The sequence below is a fragment of the Danio aesculapii genome, chromosome 12, assembly GCF_903798145.1.
Source record: "Danio aesculapii chromosome 12, fDanAes4.1, whole genome shotgun sequence".
In the NCBI taxonomy this organism is placed as follows: Eukaryota; Metazoa; Chordata; class Actinopteri; order Cypriniformes; family Danionidae; genus Danio; species Danio aesculapii.
The window spans coordinates 37,905,197-37,929,244 of NC_079446.1; the positions used below are offsets into that span (position 1 = coordinate 37,905,197).

At 33.9% G+C, this 24,048-nt stretch overlaps 1 protein-coding gene across 1 annotated transcript in view; it reads right to left on the reverse strand.

The window, feature by feature from the left end:
- The window catches only part of unc13d (unc-13 homolog D (C. elegans)), a 39,256-nt gene that overhangs the window by 9,956 nt on the left and 5,252 nt on the right, over window positions 1-24,048 (reverse strand). The window contains exons 6-25 of the mRNA XM_056469178.1: window positions 23,832-23,891; window positions 20,888-20,954; window positions 20,595-20,772; window positions 20,461-20,502; window positions 20,306-20,377; window positions 20,148-20,217; window positions 18,378-18,482; window positions 16,118-16,210; window positions 15,855-15,955; window positions 13,195-13,312; window positions 10,872-10,993; window positions 10,675-10,765; window positions 10,038-10,094; window positions 9,519-9,616; window positions 9,337-9,388; window positions 9,109-9,239; window positions 7,322-7,442; window positions 4,362-4,514; window positions 4,058-4,153; window positions 1,997-2,203 (exon numbers count right to left, since the gene is read on the reverse strand). Of these exons, the coding sequence (XP_056325153.1) occupies window positions 1,997-2,203; window positions 4,058-4,153; window positions 4,362-4,514; window positions 7,322-7,442; window positions 9,109-9,239; window positions 9,337-9,388; window positions 9,519-9,616; window positions 10,038-10,094; window positions 10,675-10,765; window positions 10,872-10,993; window positions 13,195-13,312; window positions 15,855-15,955; window positions 16,118-16,210; window positions 18,378-18,482; window positions 20,148-20,217; window positions 20,306-20,377; window positions 20,461-20,502; window positions 20,595-20,772; window positions 20,888-20,954; window positions 23,832-23,891 (2,034 nt within the window). The remainder of the gene's footprint in view (window positions 1-1,996; window positions 2,204-4,057; window positions 4,154-4,361; window positions 4,515-7,321; window positions 7,443-9,108; window positions 9,240-9,336; window positions 9,389-9,518; window positions 9,617-10,037; window positions 10,095-10,674; window positions 10,766-10,871; window positions 10,994-13,194; window positions 13,313-15,854; window positions 15,956-16,117; window positions 16,211-18,377; window positions 18,483-20,147; window positions 20,218-20,305; window positions 20,378-20,460; window positions 20,503-20,594; window positions 20,773-20,887; window positions 20,955-23,831; window positions 23,892-24,048) is intronic.

Here is a 24,048-nt window from a genome sequence, read left to right on the forward strand (position 1 = left end):
TTATCAGATAACATGGAGTGCTGTGTGCACTTAATTGTGCTCACAAACCGTTCACGTGGCCTCTATTTCCCAGGTGAGTAAAATTTAACACTTATATACCATCTCTATAAATGTATTTGTTTTACTTAAGATCATTAATCATTTATAATTTTCTTTAGAAATTGAATGCACTCCAGAATCTGACAGATTGATTAGCTGTAGGCTACAACAGTCATCTGAAACACTGTCATACAGTTTTATGCCTGGATTTCATATATAGCCTTGCATTTACTAACACAGACTACATTTGAAGTGTTTAGAAGCAATGTTTAGTGTATGCTCAATGTATTCCAGCAGTGTTTTTTAAAAGTCGAACAAAATGGTGACGTGGGCAACGCCTACTTGTAGCTTCTTTTGCGCTCTTCAGAAACCTATGTGTAGGGACAGACAGCATCTGCGAATGTTTTTTGCTATTTCTGCAGAGAATTTTGGTAAAAATCTGCGGATTTCTGCGGAATTATTTTGGGAGTATGATAACTAAAACCTTAATATGTGAAGTAAAAAGTTTTTAACTTGTATTTAATGTTTACAATGCAAATCCAATTAGATCCACTATTATTTGGTAAACAAAGCAAGTCTCTCATATAATATCTCTACAAAAAGATAGAAAATATTACTTTACACACTGCATTGTACATAAATCAGATGAGCATTTTCATATTAGCCAATAATATTACTGTTATTATTTTAAAAATGGAATAAATATAGACTTACACATGTTTACACAAGTAAATAAACAGAATTGATGGGCTAAATATCTGCGGAAAATCTTCGTGTGCAGACTCCGTGTGGGCCTACCTATGGGTGACGTCACGGATACTACGTCCGTATCTTATACAGTCTATGGTTTTAGCACTTGCTTGAGGTGGTTTTGGACTTGTGCGTAAATCATTTAATGCAAATTAAAAGGATTGAAAAAGCATTTGCTGAATAAACTCTGACATCGCAAACCTATTTGACTACATGCTTGTCTTGTTTAGTTTTGGTCACTAGGTTACCAATACTACAGTCAGCCGCTCTAAAAACTTGATAGAAGTGCACCTAATTTGCATTGGGGATTTTTCTTTTTTTTTATTGCAAAGATTCACTTCATGTTAGGACGGAAACTAGGCTAATACATCGCAAAATTATTGTTATAGCGATAATAGTATATTCACTGTACTGTATGTGTCGCAGACGTGTGATAAATGATTTTTTTTCGCATTGGTTGTTTATCTAAATTTGACCAATCAGATGGGGCTATTACTATGTTTATCCCTGCATCCCCAGTAGTTTCTATTCTGCTATTGGCTGAAGTGGCTCAAAGGTGAACCCAGAGCTGAAAATAAACATTAATGTTTAGAGTCGAGATAGAGTCGAGAGAGGGAAAATAACAACAGCCAATCAGAATCAGAATATGTTTTCACTCGTTCATAGTGTTTTAAAGATTAAATGTTTGCACCTTGGCAGCACGGTGGCTCAGTGGTTAGCACTGTCGCCTCACAGCAAGAAGGTTGCTGGTTCGAGTCCTGGCTGGGTCAGTTGGCGTTTCTGTGTGGAGTTTGCATGTTCTCCCTTTGTTGGTGTGGGTATCCTCTGGGTGCTCTGGTTTTTCCCCCACAGTCCATAGACTTGCAATATAAGTGAATTGAATAAACTAAAATGGCTGTAGTGTATGTGTGTGAATGAATGTGTACAGTATGGGTGTTTCCCAGTTCTGGGTTGCAGCTGGAAGGGCATCCGCTGTGCAAAACATATGCTGGATGAGTTGGCGGTTCATTCCGATGTGGTGACCCTTAATGAATAAAGGGTGTACGCCGAAGGAAAATGAATGAATGAATGAACGAATGAATGTTCTGATCAGACTGATTATTATATCATGCTTTAAATGCAGTGTAAGCAAGTTAAAAAAAAATACTCTTGATAGTGAGATGCCACAAATGCTCTCGGTTTTGAAATGATATTATAGCATTAATACCTTTTTTCCGAGTGTGTCAACTGCCGAGCGGATCTCTCGGTTCAGAAGAGACTGTGTATGCTGCAGCTGTGATGGAAGTGTGTTCTGGAATTGAGTTTCTCCAATCACGTGTCTCGTTCTCTCTCTAAGCCCCGCCCAGTTGAGCTGCTTTGGCAGACGAGTCAGAACAGTGTGCAGATGCTCCAGATCGTTCACCACCACACAAAGCTACAGAAACCATGAAGAGGAACAGATAAAACCACATGAGGATCTTCACAGAGATCAAGCTAAAACACCACACGCCACAAGAGAAACTATCTGAAAAATGTTTATTTTAAACTGATGATTAGTTTAAAAAATAATTTAAAGCTAGAAAATCACAAATATTTTTTTTTTTTTTTTACCAAAAGAAAATTATTATTATTGTTTTTATTTAATATATTTTCATCTAGAGATCTAGAACCAATGATTTATATATATATATTCTCTATTAAAGGTCAGTGCATATAACATATTTCATTCATTTTAATTTGCTGGTAGAGAATTTACCATTAATTTAGCCAGAAAGAAAATAAAATATTTGTCAAATGTTTTAGAAAGACAATCAAACAAACAAACAAATGAATAAGATTATAATATATATATATATATATATATATATATATATATATATATATATATATATATATATATATATATATATATATATATATATATATATATAAAATAATAATAATTAGTAGTAGTAGTTTTATTATTATTATTCAATATAATTGTATTTAGGGTGTCACGGTGGCGCAGTGGGTAGCACGATTGCCTCACAGCAAGAAGGTCGCTGGTTCAAGCACTGGCTGGGTCAGTTGGCATTTTCTGTGTGGAGTTTGTATGTTCTCCCCATGTTGGCGTGGGTTTCCTTTGGGTGCTCCGGTTTCCACCACAAGTCCAATGAAATGTGGTATAGGTGAATTGGGTAAGCTAAATTGTCCATAGTGTATATGTGTGAATGAGAGTGTATGGGTGTTTCCCAGTGATGGGTCCGCTGAGTAAAACATATGCTGGATAAGTTGGCGGTTCATTCCGCTGTGACGACCCCTGATTAATAAAGGGACTAAGCTGAAAGGAAAATTAATGAATGAATAAATGGAATTGACCATTAATTTGGCCAGAAAGTAAATAAAATATATTTGTCAAATGATTTGGAAACACAAACAATCAAACAAACAAATAAATACAATTATATGATATATTAAATATTAATATAATTATTATTATTATTATTAGGAGTAGTAGTAGTAGTAGTTGTTGTATTGTTATGATAATTTAATATACAATATAATTGTATTTATTTATTTATTCATGTATTTATTTATTTGTCAAATGATTTGGACTAACATTTTAATAAAAATCAAACAAAAACAATTAATAAATAAATACAATTATATTATATATATTTATTAATATATTCATTTAACATAACTTTTTTGTTTGTTTTTTGCTTTATTGTTTGATTGAAATGTCCAAATTATTTGACAAATATATTCAAATAAATAAATAAATACAGTTATATTATATATTAAATAATAATAATAATTATTATTATTATTATTATCATCATTATTATTTAATTTAATTGGAATATATTATTTAATTATTTATTCAATTAAATAATTATTTAATTTGAATATATTTGTCAAATAACTTGTACTTTCCGTCAAACAATAAAACAAAAAACAAACAAATGAATGAAACAATAATAATAACACTAATAATAATGATAACTGTTATTATTATTATTTTAAAAAAAGTTTGGGGGCAGCATGGTGGCACAGTGGGTAGCACAATCGCCTCACAGCAAGAAGGTCGCAGGTTCGAGCCAGTGACTTTCTTGCTGTGAGACGAACGTGCTACCCACTGTGCCACCAAGACACCCATTAATATTATTATTATTATTAAAAAGATGTCTGATTCAGACAGGAGTGAAAATATGGCAATATACAACATATTAATTGTTCATAAGCAAAAAATGGAATACAAATATAGATTTTAGAGTATGTAATTTCCCCCTCTTCATCATCATCTCACCATTTTGATGGCGCTTTCTCGATCTGAGTCCTCAGAGAGCTCCTTCACTCGAGCTTTCAGCATCTGACAGTATGTTGATGCAATCTTACACACATCCTTTAACACACATTTACAAAGTGTTATGGTCACAATGTGTAGATGGTGCAATCTACTGTACACTTACAATTTGGGTTTGATTCAAGTTTATTTGTATAGTGCTTTTCACAATATTTATTATTCAGAAGCAGCTTTTAAAAAAGCGTACACTGTTGCATTTCTCAACTGAACTGTGTCAAGCGATTTTGATTGTAATGCATGTGTTTACCTCCGTGAGTTTGACCATGAGCATGAAGGCCTCCTCCGGGTCAGGCCAGCTCAACTGATCCCAGAGCTGAGCAATGGGGTGCAAACATGCAGCAATGTCCACTGCAGAAGAGCTGTGCTTGATGGGAACAGTTCCGCTCTGCAGTGGCTGCAACTACAAGAGCAACATAAAATTTAGCAAGACATTTTACTGGCATCATGAGACATTCACCAATAGCAAACCACCAACCAAAACAATATTCAAATAAATTTTTATTTGTTTTGTTTGAGAAGCTGTTGCACTAAGAAAGGCATTTTTTGTTAATCAAAACTAGTAAATGTGTAATAATAAAGTGTTAATAAAGTTTGTGAAAAAATAATGACCTCTGCATTATTTATACACTGCAAAAAATGCTTTACTTAATTATTTTTTTGTCTTGTTTCGAGTCCAAATATCTAATTCTTGAATCGAGAAGCATTTTCTAGACCAGGTGTTTTCAAACTTTTAGGACACACAATCCCCCAAACAACCCTCAAGCCAAAATTATAATGCATGTGCAAACATCATTTACATATTACTTACTGCGTTTTAAGTGCATTGAATTAATTGCATTGAAACATAAATACATAGCCTACCTCATTACGCTAATCTGTGGTCGGATTCCTGACACGACTAACTGTAAATCATCTTCCATGTCAATAAGCATGAGCCATAGCATACTTGCTTTTGATGTACGTACATACAGAAAATGCTGCTTCGCAAAGACAAGTTCGCAGAGCTCTGATGGTGTGGTTGAGTCAAACATTGAGTATGTTTACATGGGCAACAATACTTTAATACGGTTTTAATATGATTAAAACAACACTGATTAAGAGTCTACCATGTAAACAGCAATTTTTGATTATCTTAATCTGACTTAATTCCATTTCTGTTTAGTTGAATTATGACTTAAGACGTGCAGTATGCATATATTAGTGGCATTATTGAAGTAAACACCGCAATCAAACTATTACCGTCATGTAAGTCTTTTCGTCGCATTTTGTGACGAGATCCACACACACGGCTGTCAGTAAAGGACCGCACACACATCGCGACACTTTTTTTTTTTCATTCGACGTGCGGTATCAATAAAAACAACACTCTTCCACCAGTCCTTCATATTCATGTCAAATACCCCAGTTTGTCTGGTTACAAGTTCATTTTCGAATTAATTTTAATATTTTGATGTTAACATTCAAAGCCATCCATAATCTCGCCCCTCCATATTTGTCTGCCCTCATCCACATTGCTGTTCCCTCTCGCACCCTGCGACCTTCATCCTCCCTCCACCTGTCTGTTCCCTCTGCTCTGTTCCCCGGCTTTGGAACTCACTACCACCTGCCATCAGAAACATTGACTCCCTTACACTATTCAAATCAAGACTCAAAACCCATTTATTTAAGATGGCTATTAATACTTAGTTGTACCTGCACTGTTGTTGTGTATATTTTTACTATTATTTTTCTTGTTGTTTTATTGCTCTTGTTTTATTGTACGGTGTCCTTGAGTTGACAGAATGGCGCCTTAAAACAAAATGTATTATTATTATTATAGTCTCCCATTCCCTGTGATCTACGTTTACCCAAGTTTATGACAACTTCTGCTACTGAGAAACCCAGAAAGGTGAAAATGATCTATGGGGAAAGCAAAATGATCTTGTCAAAACAAAAACAAGATTATTTAGCTTCCCACATTGGCAGATTATTTTAGCTTAAAAATGCTAATTTGATTCTGGCATGTTATTTCTTTAAACAAGACAATATTTTTTGCTTGTCTAGAAAATGCTTCTTGATTCAAGAAGTTTTAGATATTTGGACTAGAAACAGGACAAAAAAATCGAAGTAAGAAAAGTCATTTTCCGAGTCAGAGCCTCGGCTAGGCATTTCTGTGTAGAGTTTACATGTTCTCCCCGAGTCCAAAGATGTGGTATAGGTGAATTGAGTGAGCTAAATTGTCCGTAGTGTATGTGTGTGAATGAGAGTGTATGGATGTTTCCCTGTACTGGGTTGCAGCTTGAAGGGCATCCGCTACGTAAAACATAAGTTAGATAAGTTGACGGTTCATTCTGCTGTGGCGACCCCTGATTAATAAAGGGACTAAGCTGAAAAAAAAAAGAATAAACAGTTCTCGACAGAAAAAAAAGATTCTGTATACTTAGAGCAAGAATCATTTGTTGGTAAATTAAAAGACTTTATTTTATGATCACAGTGCATCCCCAAATTACTAAATATTTGCTTTATTACTAGGTTTTGCCCATTTGCCAGCAAAAAAGTTTCAGTCATTTAAAACGTAATAGAACTAAGTGTGACCATTCGTTTATATATTTTAATAAGTAAATGCTTAATGACAAAGGAATATTCTTTCACTCATATTTTGCTGTTTTATTTTTACAAATGATAACTGAAACATTAATGTAGACACTTCATTCATTCATTTTCTTTTGGGGTTAGTCTCTTTATTCATCAGGGGCCGCCACAGAGGAATGAACTGCTAGCTTATCCAGCACATGTTTTATGCAGCGGATGCCCTTCAAGCTGCAACCCATCTTTGGGAAACACCCATACACTCTTACCTATAGCGCATGTCTTTGGACTTGTGGGGGAAACCGGAGCACCCAGAGGAAATGGGTAGAACACAGGGTAAACATGCAAACTCCACACAGAAATGTCAACTGACCCATCCGAGGCTCGGACCAGCAACCTTCTTGCTTTGAGGTGACAGCGCTACCCACTGGTCCACCGCGCCACCCCAAGTGAACACTTCACTTGTATTTAATATTCTTTATATGCATATAGGTCATATTGAAAAAAATTATTTGATGAAAAACACGTCTCAAATTTCCTATCTCAAGCAAACTTCAAAGATAAATAATCTTTTAAAACACTTTTTTTACTAAATAAAAAAAAATTATTAAGTGATGATAGTGTTCTAGATTGTTTTACCTGATCCACGTGCACAGCCTTTTCCACCCTCTCCATTGTGGTGCTAAAAGCTTTGTTTAACCAGTATGGAAGAGCATCTCTGAAGTCCTCATGAAAACTTGTGAGTTGCAGTAACTTTGCCCTATAAGAGAAATGTGTGTGTTAAAGGACAGTTTTAAACAATTTTCAATAATTCTTCAGGGTTTTGCAGTTGCCTTAAAGCCTTAAGTTATCTAAAATTAGTATTGTAAGTCTCCAACAATAGCTTTACATTCATGCAAGCTAAAAAAAAACATTTTATTTTCTTAATATAAACTGCAATTTCAGCTCCTGTCTTACACCTTGTCCAAACTACATGCGACGTGACAAAATTCCAGAGACAAGCAATTTGGCTGTCTGGACCAAACACAACACGACAGAAACATTTAAATATCAGTCACTGCACTTCCAATGTAATGGCAAGGGTTATTATCTGAGTAATACACAATTAAAATTAATAAAAGTACATAAGCTGAGTGACTGATATGTCACACTTAAGACTTTTGTTTTCAAACCATTTGCTAGTAATTTAATTTTCAAGATCTGAGGTAAACTCGCTGCTGCTGGTTTCAGTAATAATAAATGTCATGTAAAATGGTGTTCAAACTCAAACTGGTAGCATTTAACACTGAAAAAAAGCACATGAGATGTACCTGAGGAGATTTTGTCATAATAGTTTATAGTGTTGTTTTGCAGCATTGTTGTGGAAATGGAAACGTTGTTGTGGAAATGTTTCTAAAATATAAATATCTGCTGTTCAAGATAGGACAAAAACTTATTTTAACGTGAAAAACGATATCTTTTATTGTGTCACGGTGCCACATCATGTGTAGATAGAACACAATGGTAGTTAGATGACCCAGTTTGTTGTGATTGGTCAACTGCTTACAAATCCCAATGCCTATATTATCACATTTGAAGCATTTTTGTCTTGCTCAGAGCTTCTGATATGAACAGTAACATTGTCGTAAGTTTGATCATATCACTTCAAAACCAAGTCATTATCCTTTATAAAAACATTCAGCCTGGACTTTCTGTTGAAATGCAGAAAACAACATGAACAAACCTTTCTAGGCCTCACATACAACTACAATACAGTGTTTGAGAGTCAAAGTAGACATTAAAATTTGTTACAACCAACAAAGGTTTGCAAGAACAGAATATCTGATCACTCATTTCAGAAATTGTTCCTTTTTTGGGAATCAATAACTCCAATTATGAAGCACTTCAAAGACTTTCGCAGCATTTTTTTACATTTTCAAACATAAAATGCACATATTACGCTCTATAGACCATTTTCATTCATTCATTCATTTTCTTTTCGGCTTAGTCCCTTTATGAATCCGGGGTCGCCACAGCGGAATGAACCACCAACTTATCCAGCACATGTGTTACGCAGCGGATGCCCTTCCAGCTGCAACCCATCTCTGGGAAACATCCATACACACTCCCTATGGACCATTTTGAGGGACATAAGCAATACTAATGATCCTAACGTATTTCCTGTTTTACATTTAACTTCCGAAAACCCAAAAAGGTCCACATATTGATAAATAATTTTATGATGGCTGTTTTGAGGTTAAGTTATGATTGAATTGCTTCTTGTTATAGTTCTAAAATAGTTTGATAACAAGCAGAAAACTTTCATGAGCCAACGACAAAACCACATCGAAATGGTCTCTAATACACACAAAATTGTTATATCTGACAAAACATAACATGGGGCAAAATGCATTTAGATTGAGTTTTAACACTGGGGAATATCTGACCTCTTTTGTAAGAAGGCTTTGTCTTTGTGGATCGTTTGCAAGCAGAGATACACTGGAAACAGGCTGTTTGCCAGCGGCTGATCCATTTGATTCTCCAGCTGAGAGAGTGTAGCTCGTAGCTCATCTGCTAGCTGTACATAAACACTACAGTTAATCAACTAATAATAATAATAAAAGATCTGAGAAGAAATGCTAAATAGTATTTTGTGTGTACTTGTTAATTCTCACCAAAGTGTCCAGTTTTTGATAAACCACAGTGAAAACGTCTAGCTGAACAGCACTGAAAACAGAGTGAGAAAAAAAGATGAGATTCACGAGTCACGACTTGTCAGTAACTTGATGAACAATAATAAATGAATGAATCAATCAATTAATAAACTAAATTAAAATATACAATTCATTGTTCTTACCTAACAAACACCTTATTCCAGACGTCTTTACTGAGTCGAACGTCTTCTTGCACTTCTCCAATTAACCGAGAGAGGGCGCTGACTGTCTCTAATAGGTCCTGTAAAAGAATACTTACTGATTAAATCGAAACATGCTGAAATAATAGTCTCTCGCTCGAATTCAGTTCAATTAAATTCATTTCAGTTCAATCCAATTAAATTCAAATATATTTGTAACATTTGTCATGCCAAAAAAACAATTGAATTGAATTAAATTCAACAATTCAATTCAATAGATTTTTTTGGCATGACAAATGTTACAAATATATTGCCAAAGCATTTATAAAGTTTACATTTAAAAAGAACCACACAACACACACACACACACACACACACACACACACACACACACACACACACACACACACACACACACACACACATATATATATATATATATATATATATATATATATATATATTATATATATATATATATATCGCTCTCTCTCTATGTTGATAATCTGCAAAGTTTCTTACCTTTGTCATAGGCTGATGTAAACCTTTTTTAATATAAAACCATTCTTCTGTGCCATTCTAGAAGACAAGAAACATGTTTTAAAAGACTTGTTAAAAATTAAAAAGTTTTAAATAAAGAATTATTTTTAAAAAATACAGCAATACCATAACTATTAAATATGCAGTGTTTGCTTTTAAATGCCTAAAATGTCTTGAATAAGCACATGGGATGCAGGTAAAATTTTTACTTTCATTTTTCTAATAGTCTTTGTGGAAATGAAAATCACAATGTTTGTGCAATAATGCTCTATCATCATTCAGCAGAACAGATGCTGTATACTGTATTTATGTAACAAAAAAATCTAGTTTTAAATATGCCTAACAAGATCTTTAGACAACTTTTGTTATAATGAATGACATTTTCATGGGTGTCTTTTGTAAATTATGGTAAAAAATAAATTACTCCAATAAATGTTTGATTATACAGGACACCTTCTATTGCACAGTAGAAAAAAAAGCAATATTACACTTATATTGTTTTGATGTCTGAAAGCATCTTTTCACCAATTTAGAAAAATATAAACTCTTACTTTTTTGCAAATACAACAATATTGCAACATGTAAGAATAACATATGAATATAATATTTTTTTACTTACAACAACAGCATCTGTGACCTCAACATGTAAGTCAAACTGAGCAGGATTGAGCTTCTGAAATGCCCGAGTCTTACAGATCTGGACAAGAACCCTATATAATCCCAAAACATAAACATACTTCCTGAGAGTTTTGCATAAAAACATTGTACAGTATATATTTAAAAAAGCTATTTGTTCTGGATGTTTGTGTGGCTTACCTGAGCAGAGTATGTAGTCGTGGTGTTGTTTTGGTGGTTGGGGGGTAAATATCCCTGTATTTGGACACCAAGCACAGGCCATATTGAAGAAACCCATGCAGAGAGTCACCCAGCTCCTGTTTCTGTTGGATATATATGGGTTTTAACATATTTTTTAATCTATAGTAATAAGCAAGCAGATATTACTACCAAAGAAGAATTATTAATAAAAAAAATACATAAAGTAGCCTATATCTTTCACATACCAGAATGGGATTAAATCTTAAATAACAAATTACACATAATAATTTTTTTAAAATTTTTATTTTGGCCTTTTTAGATAGGACAGTATTGAGACAGGAAGTGAAGTTGGAGAGAGAGAGGGGGTAGGGAAATGTCCTCGAGCCAGGATTTGAACTCAGGACGCCCTGACTTGCTACTGTACCATATGTCGGCACGCTAACCACTAGGCTATTGCGCCGACATAATACATTTTTATGTTGGAACATGCATTTCCTTTTAATAATCATCAAAATGCCAGACAGGACATTCAAGAAACAACAAAAAAATCTTGCATTTGAATTTAGAAGAAAATCCCAAACCTGATTCTGACCAAAAATAAAAGAAAGATGATCTTATGCTTAAGTTTTCTTCTTCTCATCAATGTTGCATACATTTGATACAACAATAATCAATACAAAGAGTAATATGTAATGTAATGTAATGTAATGTGTACTCATAGCGCATTTATGCTGTATGGCCATAAACCAAAAGCACTTCAGATCCCGGGGCGTGGGGGGAGGGTCTTATCTACTTGGATGATGTGAGGGCAGCCACAGGACAACAGCGCCAGAGCGCTCACCACACACCAGCAAACGGTGAAGTGGAGAGACAGTGAAGGAGCCAGTTCGGTGGATGGGAATAATTGGGAGGCCATGATCTGTTAGGGAATTTGGCCAGGCCACCGGTGTGACACCTCTTCTCTTTACGAGAAGTGCCATGGGATTTTTAATGACCACAGAGAGTCAGGTCTTCTGTTTAACGTCCCATTTGAAAGACGGTGCTCACTGACAGTATAGTGTCCCCTTCAATATACTGGGGCATTAGGACTCACACAGACCACAGGTGGAGAGCCCCCTGCTGGCCTCACTAACACCACTTCCAACAGCAAGCTAGTTTTTCTGATGTGGTCTCCCATCGAGGTACTGACCAGGTTCAGCCCTGCTTAGCTTCAGTGAGTAACCGGTTTTGAGCTGCAGGTTGATGTGGCTATGGAATATTGTGAAATATTTCTTTAATTCAATTTATTTCTTAAAATTTTCATTTCTAGAATTTATTTTCATTCATTCATTTTCCTTCGGCTTAGTCCCTCATTTATCAGGGGTCACCAGAGTATAATGAACCACCAACTATTCCAGCATATGTTTTACAGAGCGGATGTCCTTCCAGCTTTAATTGAGTACTGGGAAACACCCATACACTCATTCACACACACACACGCACACACACACACACACACACACACACACACACACACACACACACACACACACTCGTACACTACAGCCAATTTAGTTCTTCCAATTCACCTAAAGTACATGTCTTTGGACTGTGGGGAAGACCCATGCAAACATGGGGAGAACATGCAAACTCCACAGAAATGCCAACTAGCCCAGACGGGACTCCAACCAGCGACTTTCTTGCTGTGAGGTGACAGTGCTAACAACTAGGCCACCGTGCTGCCTCATAATTTAATTAATATCTTAAAATATTTCTCCAGTTTTCATTTATTTTCAAATATATATATAAATTACTCCTGCAATTCAAAGCTGAATTTTTAGCATCCTTACTGAAGTCTTCATTGTCCCATGATCATTCATAAATCATTTTAATTAGCTGATTTGGTTGCTCAATAAACATATATTATTAATAATCATTGTTGTACTGCTAAATTTTAAGTGGGAACTATCATTTTAATAATTTTATGTATTATTTGATGAATAGAAATTTCAGAAAGAGCAGTATGTGAAATACATTTTATGTTTTTTACTTTATAAATATCTTAAAAGTAATTGTTGGCAGTGAAGTAAATACATAACACTTTTAAAAGCAGATGAAATATATAGCCTTTAATATACAATGATTCCCCAACTGCACTGAATCATGACAGTGCGGTTTGATGGCCTGCTACCAGCTCACAACACTGAAGATTTATGTGATAAACTGCTTAAACCTCACGTGACACTGTTGCAAGATCCCAGCTCATGATTCAAGAAAGAACGTTCTAATTCTGCACTTCTACACCCACCTTCAACTTTCACATCATAAAACGCTTGAGACAGACCTGCTGGTGTGGGAGTTCCTGCTGGTCCCAGTGATACTCGATACTGGTTAACTGCTGGAAAAGCACAGTCGAGTCCACCTCCAGGCTTTGGTAGAGTTTGCTGTATGCTACCCACTTCCTGTACAAGCCCACAGAGAAGCCCACACATTATGCAAAATAGATTTAAATCAGTCCCGGACATGAACACAGATGATACAATGTTTTAAATTCATATAGTGCCTGGTTCATTATTTTAATGATCCACTTTAGACATTCTGTTCTATAATGCTGTTTTATTAAAGGCATTTAAGAGAATTAAAGTTCCTGTGAAGTGCTTTGACATGTGCATTTTTATTCAATGTTTCACATAATCTCAACTGGAACACAAAGAGAGGGTGGGACATAGAGTAGCTCCTCCCCTTTAAAAAAAACAGCTCTTGTTTTATCACAGCTCTGCCAGTGAGAGTGGTTGAGCTCAAGTGCATCAAATGAAAGCAAACAAGAACCGTCTTGAAGGGGGCGGGGCATGTCAGATACTAGTGAGCGTTTGATTGGTTATAATTTTATGAGAAACCGAAGTATGAGGTGATGTGAATAAAAGCGTTCATCCACTTAGGCGGAAGTGACAAACTACAAGCTTTACTTGTTTATATCAGTTTTATATCTTCTAAGCACAAATTTTGTCACAGTTTTGGAGCACACTAGCTTATAGATGTCCTAAAAAACAAACAATCCTAATTCCAACATCTAAAAAACTTTATTTTAAATTCATGGAACCTTTAAAGTGATGGTTCACACAAACATGAAAATTCCGTCATCATTTACTCACCTTTGACTTGTTTACTTGTTTTTTTTCTGTTGTGCAAAACAGAAGATACTTGGAGGAATGCTGCTAGCTGGCACCCATTGACTTCCATAGTAATGTCTTTCCTACTATGGAAGTCAATAGGTGCCAGGAACTAGCATTTTTCAAAATATCTTATCTTGTGTTCAACAAAAGAAAGAAACTAATAAATGTTTAAAACCATATGAGGGAGAGTATGATATGAGGTAATTTTCATTTTGGGTGAACTATCCCTTAATTGTGACTATCTTACAATTCTGACTTTTTTCACTGTAATTGTAAGCATATATCTCTCAATTCTGACTTTTTTATTGTTATTGTAATCACATATCTCTCAATTATGACTATTTCACTGTAATTGTAAGCATATATCTCTCAATTATGACTATTTCACTGTAATTGTAAGCATATATCTCTCAATTCTGACTTTTTTATTGTTATTGTAATCACATATCTCTCAATTATGACTATTTCACTGTAATTGTAAGCATATATCTCTCAATTCTGACTATTTCACTGTAATTGTAAGCATATATCTCTCAATTCTGACTTTTTTATTGTTATTGTAATCACATATCTCTCAATTCTGACTATTTCACTGTAATTGTAAGCATATATCTCTCAATTCTGAGTATTTTACTGTAATTGTAATCACATATCTCTCAATTCTGACTATTTCACTGTAATTGTAAGCATATATCTCTCAATTCTGACTTTTTTATTGTTATTGTAATCACATATCTCTCAATTCTGACTATTTCACTGTAATTGTAAGCATATATCTCTCAATTCTGAGTATTTTACTGTAATTGTAATCACATATCTCTCAATTCTGACTATTTCACTGTAATTGTAAGCATATATCTCTCAATTCTGACTTTTTTAGAACTGCATGATAAGAATTCACACTTGCTCTTTATTAAAACAGAACTATAAGATACATACTCGTTTAATTTAGGGAAAATTTGGTTGGCAAAAAAAATAAATAATTGTAACATAAAATTGCATTTCTGAGTTATAAATCCAACTCTGAGGGGAAAAAGACTATCTCTTTGAAATTTCACAGTTCTGACTCACAATAGCAAGTTTATATCTCACAACTCTGAAAAAAAAAACAGAATTGCAAATTTAACTATCATGATTCTGACTTTATAATACATCTGAATCATGTGTTACAAAGTCAGGATTGCAAGACATTAATTCACAATTCAGAAAAAAAAAAAAAAACATGTTTATCTGTCACAATTTCTGACATTTTAGTACACAATTACAAGTTTATATCACGTAATTCTGAAATGAAAAGTCAGAAATGCAATTTTAAAGTCAACATAAAAGACCAATCCAAACATGGAAGCAAATGGTCAGACATTAATTGTAAATTACCAAAACAAACAATTATGTCTCAGTGGATGAACTTGCATGGATTAATTGTTCACCTAAAGAATTACAATATGTAAGTTTTTACATTTTAATTCTGAAAAAAAAGTTTTGTGAAATATAAACTCATTAGAGTATTAGAATATATTGTCACATACTTGCAAAGTTGCTTATAGTCAGTAGTACACTGTAAAAATGCTGGGTTCCACACAATTGATTTGTGTTGAGACAACATGAACAACTTAAGTTAATTTATTAATTTTTATAAATTTAAGTGGATTGAACAAAATTAAGTTTTATTGTGTTGTTTCAGCTCATTTTAAATAAGTAGTTTGAACAAACAGCAAATGTCATTTTTTGGTGTATGTCTGTTGTAGGGCCATCAAAATGAAGTGTGACTTTTTGGTTTTACTTTAGAAGTCTACTTTCTGTTTTATAAAAGTGTGAAGTCTATTCTTACGCCAGGTCTTGGAGGAAAGGTGAAATGTCATTCTGGTTGGCGTAATACTCGAGCAGGGCTGTGCCTTCACCGCACAACTCTCCCTTCCACGGGTTACTGTCCTGAGGAGTGATAAGATGAAGAAATAATAAATTAACTTAGTATATTGTGCAGTATATTGTGCAGCAGGAAGTGATGGTAAAGTTACGCAAGCTGTGACCATTTTTACAAAATACTTCATCATTTTTAGAGATGCCTTTATAAATGATCTGTTAAAAACGCACCTGCTGTTTAGAGATGTGGGCTTGAACAAACTGTTGCAGGATGCCACAGTAGTTCACATATGGGCTCCGTCCCGCGCTCAGGGTCTCATCTCTCTGCCAATCACAGTGCAACAGTCAGATTAAACAATCAAGTCAATATATTATACACAGTTGAAATCAGGATTATTAACCCTAAAATTATCAGCCCCCCTGCATATTTTTTCCAATAACAGAAAGATTTTGTTCAACACATTCTATATTCAGAATTTCAGTTGAATAACTCATTTCTAATGACTGAGTATCATTTTATATTTGCTTTGATGACATATTTTACTAGATATTTTTCAAGATGCTAGTATTAAGATTAAAGTGACGTTTAAAGGCTTAACTAGGTTAATTAGGTTAACTAGGCAGGTTAGGGTAATTAGGCAAGTTATTGTATAATGATGGTTTGTTCTGTAGACAAACAAAAAAATATATAGCTTAAAGGGGCTAATAATTTTGACATAAAAAAATGCTTTTTAAACAATTTAAAACTGCTTTTATTCTAGCCGAAATAAAACAAATAAGACTTTCTCCAGAAGAAAAAATATTATCAGATATACTGTGAAAATCTTGCTCTGTTAAACTGCATATTTCTGACTTCAGCTATATATTTATTAGTGGTGGACCATTTTCGGCGTTAACGTGCTGCGTTAACGCAAGACTTTTATCACGCGATAAAAAAAATATCGCCGTTAATCTATTCTCAAAGATGGGTTGAAAGCTTGGTCTATTCTTGGAGCCGTCTGACAAAAAAGTACCCTACTGAATCAAATCAGCAGGATGCCTGACTTTAACTGCAGTTCGGCAGTTTCACTTTAACTCATGAACATTTCATTCATGCCCCGGTGACAAACTGGGGTATTACATGCAAATAAGGACTGGTGAGGGTGTTATGGAATTTAATAACGTACACTGACTGGAAAGAAAAAAAAAACATACGCATTTCGTGATGTGTGTGTGTGTGTGATTGTGTGTGTGCGGTCCTTTACTGACAGCTGCGTGTATGGATCTTGTTGGAAAATATGGAGAAAAGTCCTACATGACGGTAATAGTTTGATTGTGGTGTTTACTTCAATAATGCCACTAATATATGCATACTCAACGTCTTAATCCCATTTCTGTTTAGTTCAGTTATGACTTTAGTCAGAGATTAAGGTGATCAAAAATCGCTGTTTGGAGCTTATGTAGGCCTACAGTTCAAAATTCATGTTTAACTGAATAAACAGTTAGTAAACACAAGTATATCTTATTGAACAGAATTTATTTTCATCACCAATTATCATAGTAGAACAGTTCCAAGATTAATCAAGATTTTTTTAAAAATTTGCCCACCCTTCCAGCTGCAACCCAGTACTGTGAAACATCCATACAAACTCATTTACACTCATACATTACGGCCAATTTAGTTTATTCAATTCACCTATATCACATGTCTTTGGACTGTGGGGGAAATCGGAACACCTAGAGGAAACATATGCGAACACGGGGAGAACATCCAAACTATACACAGAAACGCCAACTGACCCAGCCAGGACTCCAACCAGCAACCTTCTTTCTGCGAGGCAACAGTGCTAACCACTGAGCCACCGGGCCACCCCTAGTCTTTCTTATAAGAAGTGCCACTTATAATAAGTACTACTTTTATGTCTTTCCTTTGTTTTTGTTTTAAACAATGATTATTGAAGACACCTACAAAAATGTCATTGCTTATAACCAAAAACTCTCCTCTGCATGTTTAAAAAAAAATTAGGCTACTGTTTGATAGTCACGTACAAATCAATCAAATAAAATGTTGTTATTTTTTCATTTTAGTGGCTTTAAGTAATTTAATAGTTGTTTGTTAAAAAATAAAACTGAAATACAGTACTAAATCAAGTTTTTGTTCTTATTTCCAATTACTCATTTTAATTATTAACTTGAACTTGATAAATGAACATTTCTAGTTTATCAGAAATGTTTATCATTTTGTTTATGATAATAACACTCACATGCATGCAATTTACACATTATATTTAAGTTCAATTCTCAAAAATGACAATATGAAGTGAAAAGAACTGCTCATGCTGCGGTCATTTACACAGTTGCACTCCTTTTAAAAAAGACAATAAAACGGCACATTAAAAATTTACGTGACATAAAAAATGACATAAGAATTAAAAATATTTTAAAGATTGAATGAATATTGCAAAACTTTTTGGCTTGTTTCATAAAAAATTTGAAAAACTAATATTTTCACCTCTTTGTGAATAAATTTAAGCTGAAGATGACACCGTCCTCTGTCTGGGTAAGTCTCTGTTCGGGGCTCCAGGTTATACCATGTGTCCTCTGTGCAATGCAGGTCCTGCACACGACACACACATACATATAGCACATGCCATGATATGTGACAAATATGAGAGATGGAGAATTACTTAAGACACACATTCAGTGCAGCAACATGTAGTTAATAATGGCTGCATGTTGATTATATTGCTACATTTTCAACTTAAAGGTTCAAAGATGTGATGTCCCATGAATTCATATAGATGGAAAACATATCAAAAAGGAAATAGGAAAATAAATATATAACTGTCAAAATATGTATGAAATAATGTTCCAAACAGCAAAATTGCTATTCAGTATACAGTAATTGGTCAAGACACATATAGATAAACATGAAAAATATGAAGAATAAAATAATAATTATGTATACTTATATACAAATATATATATTAATTTTTTTTCTTTTTAAAATATTTCCCAAATTATGTTTTACAGAGCAAGGAAATTTTTACAGTATGTCTGGTAATATTTTTTCTTCTGGAGAAATCGGCTAGAATAAAAGCAATTTTTAATACTTAAAAAAATGTTAAGGTCAAAATTATTAGCCCCTTTAAGCTATATATTTTTCGAAAGTCTCCAGAACAAAGCATCGTTATACAATAACTTGCCTAATTACCCTAACCTGCCTAGTTTAACCTAATTAACCTAGTTAAGCTTTTAAATGTCACTTTAAGCTGTATAATAGTGTCTTAAAAATATCTAGTCATATATATATTTGCTGTCATCATAGCAAAAAATAAAATAAATCAGTTATTAAAACTAGTATGTTTAGAAATGTGTTGAAAATTTTTTTTCTCTCCGTTAAACAGAATTTCCCCCAATTTCTGTTTAACGAGAGAAGATTTTTTCAACACATTTCTAAACATACTAGTTTTAATAACTCATTTTTAATCACAGACATATTTTATCTTTGCCATGATGACAGTAAATGATACACTTCTATACAGTGACATTTAAAGGCTTAACTAGGTTAATTAGGTTAACTAAAAATTGTTTTTAAAAAATGTAAAACTGCTTTCATTCTAGACGAAATAAAACAAATACTTTCTCCAGAAGAAAAAATATTATCAGACATACTGTGAAAATTTCCTTGCTCTGTCAAATATCATTTGGGAAATATTTTTTAAAATATTAATAAATCAAAAGGGGGCTAATAATTTTGACTTCAACTGTATATATATTAGCGCTGGGCAAAAATTAATTGTGATTAATCGTATACAAAATAAAAATTTGTTTTGACAAAATATATGTGTGTGTGCTGTGTATATTTATTATGTATACTGTATAGAAATACACACAAGCATGCATATATTTGAGAAAATGTATATTTATATATAGATATAAAATTATATGTATATGAGTATATGATACAAATTATATATAAATTTAAATATCTGTGTAACACAATTGTGTTGTTTTTATGTATGTATGTATAGCACATATACATATACACATATATATATATAATATGTCAAAAAAAATGTTAATCTTTGCCCAGCACAGACCATCTATACAGTAAGAACTACCTTATACCAAAATATTACCGCCACCCCCCTAAATATATATATACTGTATAGTGTTTTGACATTTATATAATAGTGGATTTTAATAAATTTTCATAGATTTTTTCCCAAAATATGCGTATCAATATTTTTAGTATATTAATCAGTGTGATGCAAAATACCTTCAGTTTCAGAACAACATTCCCCAAAAAATCATCCTGGCCTTTCTCTTTTTTCGCATCTTTTATCATCCTGCATAGGGACAATTGGAAAAAAAAAAAAAAATTCTATAAACATTTGTATTATAATTTCTTAATTTAAACCATTAAATGATTCAAACCTTTTAATTCCATGAATGTTTGTACAAAACTCATCGAATTTTTGCACCAGCGACACCTCCTCATCTTTGTCCCTTTAAAACAAACATATTCAGTGCCTCATTATAATACATTTTAAAATATACAGCACAATCGGGATCTCCAAAAAAATACACACCACATCTCCATGTGAAAATTGCCATTGATGTCGTCAAACTCCCTGTGAAAATGAAGGAAGTCGTGAGTCAAAACGTCAACAAAAGCTCTGTCAGCTGTTTTAAATGCTATATTTAAAGATTTTCATGCACTCACAGTTTGAAGGTCTCGTCCCAGATGGGGTTGAGCGTCTGTTTCTTTATGCTTGTTTGCAACACTTGTCCTTTAGCTGATTCCCGCACCATTGCTTTCTGAGGTTTATTAGACGCTCCACCACCTGGAGACTCCTTGTCTTCAGATAAGATGGTCAGCAGACAGTAAGGATCACTGAATCCTGTGGTCAATAATAGAGAAAGATGCAAAGCCCTTAAAGTCTACCAGTATATCTTTATTATCATATACTGTAAAATTAACAACCCCCTCTAAACAACCAGCAGATAAAATCATACCACTGACGTCCTTCCCCAGAATTCCCTTGGCTTGTTTCACTGTAACCACAAGGCAGTAGGTCGGAGTCTAGCAATAGAGGAATTTGCATTTTAGTATATACTGCAGCAAAATATGAATTTTATATACATGAAACTACAGCTATGGTTTCTTTGGCTTTACAATTGATGGTTATGTGTTTGAGTAAAACATAAATGCTGTTTTAATCTACACACTACCTAACAAACGTCTTAACATTTTTAGGAACAGGTTTTAGGAACAACAGATAATAACTTGACTTCTAGTTGATCATTTAGTATCAGAGGTGGCTTATTTGAAAGACAAAGGCCTCTAGATTACGCTTATTTTACCAAAATAAAAGCTTAGGCTAAAGTCTTGTCACTTAACAAAAATAATGTACAGGATAGGATACAAAGTCATGGTGCAGTGGAAAAAGAATTAATATTGTGTATGACTCCATACATCCATACATCTCTGTAATCTCAAATAACCTATTAATAAAGTCATCAGAAATGGCAAAGAAAGCGTTTTTGCAGGACTCCCACACGTCATCAAGATTCTTTGGATTCATCTTCAATGCCTCCTCCTTCATCTTACCCAAACATGCTCAATAATGTTCATGTCTGGTGACTAGGTTGGCCAATCCTGGAGCACCTTGGCCTTCTTTGCTTTCAGCAACTTTTAAGTGGAGGCTGAAGTATGAGAAGGAATGCTATCCGGCTGAAGGATTTGCCCTCTCGTGTGCTTTGTAATGTAATGGGCAGCACAAATGTCTTGATACCTCTGGCTGTTGATGTTGCCATCCACTCTGCAGATCTCTCGCATGCCCTGACTGATTTCTGTGAGAATCTTGGGTCCATGTGGGTTCCAATAGGTTTTCTACAGTATTTGTGATTATTGGGATGCAGTTCAACAGATGATTCATCAGAAAGCCACTGCCATTTCCAAATGATCAACTAGAAGTCAAGTTATTATTTGTTGGTCTTACAACTGAGATCGACAACAAGACTTTTGTCAGGCAGTCTACAGTACAGCTTGTTATTTAAAAAAATACAATATGATGATTTTTAGACTACATAATACCAATTTTTGAATTTAAAATACATATATTGTGGGATATCTATGCTTTTCAGTCATAACAAATGAAAAGATTTGTCAACTGGGGAGACAAAAAAGCTATAAATTACAGAATTTTTATTTGAAATTTGGAAGAAATATTATCAATTAATTGAAATATTAATAGTTTACACAAACCCATACCTGCTAAGTCCAGAGGAACTAGTGGTCTCTTTAATTTCATTAAAAAACTGTATATACACTTAAAAACATATATATTTAAAGTTTAATGTATTATTTTCTTTTTTTTAAATGTTATACAGTACATTGCTTTTTGACATTTCATTTCATCTATTGCACATAGCTTTTTATTTCTTTTTGGAAGTCAGCATCAGCTATTTTAAAACATTTGTTTTGGTAATGTAAATACCTTATTAATTGTATATATTGTGTTAGTAATTAAACGTCACCAGTTATCATCATTGATTATTTGCTCTTGATATTGTTACATAATGCTTGATATTGTAAAAACAATGTTTTTACTAAAAAATGAAACTGCAAAAACAATTAATTTTATCAATTAATTTTTTTTCTAAAGCGCTTTAACAATTAGATTGTGTCAAAGCAGCTTAATGTAGATGAAGAAAAGAGAAAAAAAGAAAATAAAATCCATAATATTTCAAATTGTGGAAAAATCCAACAATTCAGGCAGAGGGAAGAGTAGTGTAAAATGCTGGTGTAGTTCTAGTAAATAAACCATGGTAAACACAAACTAAAGAAGAGTACCAATAGCAATTGATGAAATTCTGCAAATCTATTAATTGTAATCAATATACCAAAGATCAATGCCAAATAAAACCATGGTTACTTTTTCATTATGGTATTGTAATAATGATTATTATTGTTGACGTCAAAATTTGTCTACACACACTGTAAAATTGCTCGTTTTCACACAATTCTTTTATGTTGCCCCAACACATTCATTCATTCATTTTCCTTAGGCTTAGTCCCTTTTTTCATTAGGGGTCATGAACCGCCAACTTATCCAGCATATGTTTTACACAGCGAATGCCCTAACAGCTGCAACCCAGTACTGGGAAACATCCATACACTCTCGCATTCACACACATACACTACGGCCAGTTAAGTTTATACAATTCACCTATACCGCATGTCTTTGGACTGTGAGGGAAACCGGAGCACCCAGAGGAAAGCCACACACAACACGGGGAGAACATGGAAACTCCCCAAAGAAATGCCAACTGGCCCAGCTGGGACTCCAGCGACCTTCTTGCTGTGAGGCGACAGTGCTAACCACTGAGCCAATGTGTCACCCTAAAACTATTCAATTGTCCCAAATAAACTAGAGAATTGTGTTGGTTCAGCTCATTTCCAACAAACAGTAACAAAGATTTGAGTGCAAGCAAACATGTCGGTTTATTACATTAGATTCAGCTATGTCTAGCACACGCTAAACTCCAGCTATAATCACTGAAGCTGTGAAATAAATCTCTTGCTTAAATCTTATCTGCACATAACACTCAACGAAACTGTTTGCAGCGGTGACTAATCTAATTTGGCATATGATTTGCAGATGCATTCTGAAAACTCAACAGAAATGTAATTAGGTTCAGCACTGAAAAAAATGGAAATGTGTAACCTTCAAACACAACAGCTGTAACAGATTTACTTGAATTGTACAGGGGCATTTTTTGTTTCATTTTGGTGTGCAATTCATCTCAGACCCTGGATTACAAATATGTGGCACAGGAGATAATGTTGCAGTTTCTATTTTACAAGAGACATGTTTCTCAATACCTACAGTAGGCCACTCTTTCAAAACTGTGATTGTGAAACATAATAAACATAATATTTTGACTTTATTCTTACCAGTGAGCTCTGGACTTTTTCACTCAAGGTTTTATGCTCGTCCTCTGTCATGGTGAATGCCTGTCAGAGAATGAATATTTATGACACAATTTGTAGGAAAACACTACACAATTTTTTACACCCACAAATTACTAGAAACGACAATACTATACTGTAAAGAAATGCTGAGTTCCACACTGATTTATGACTTGAGATGGAACTTTGCAAATTTAAGTGG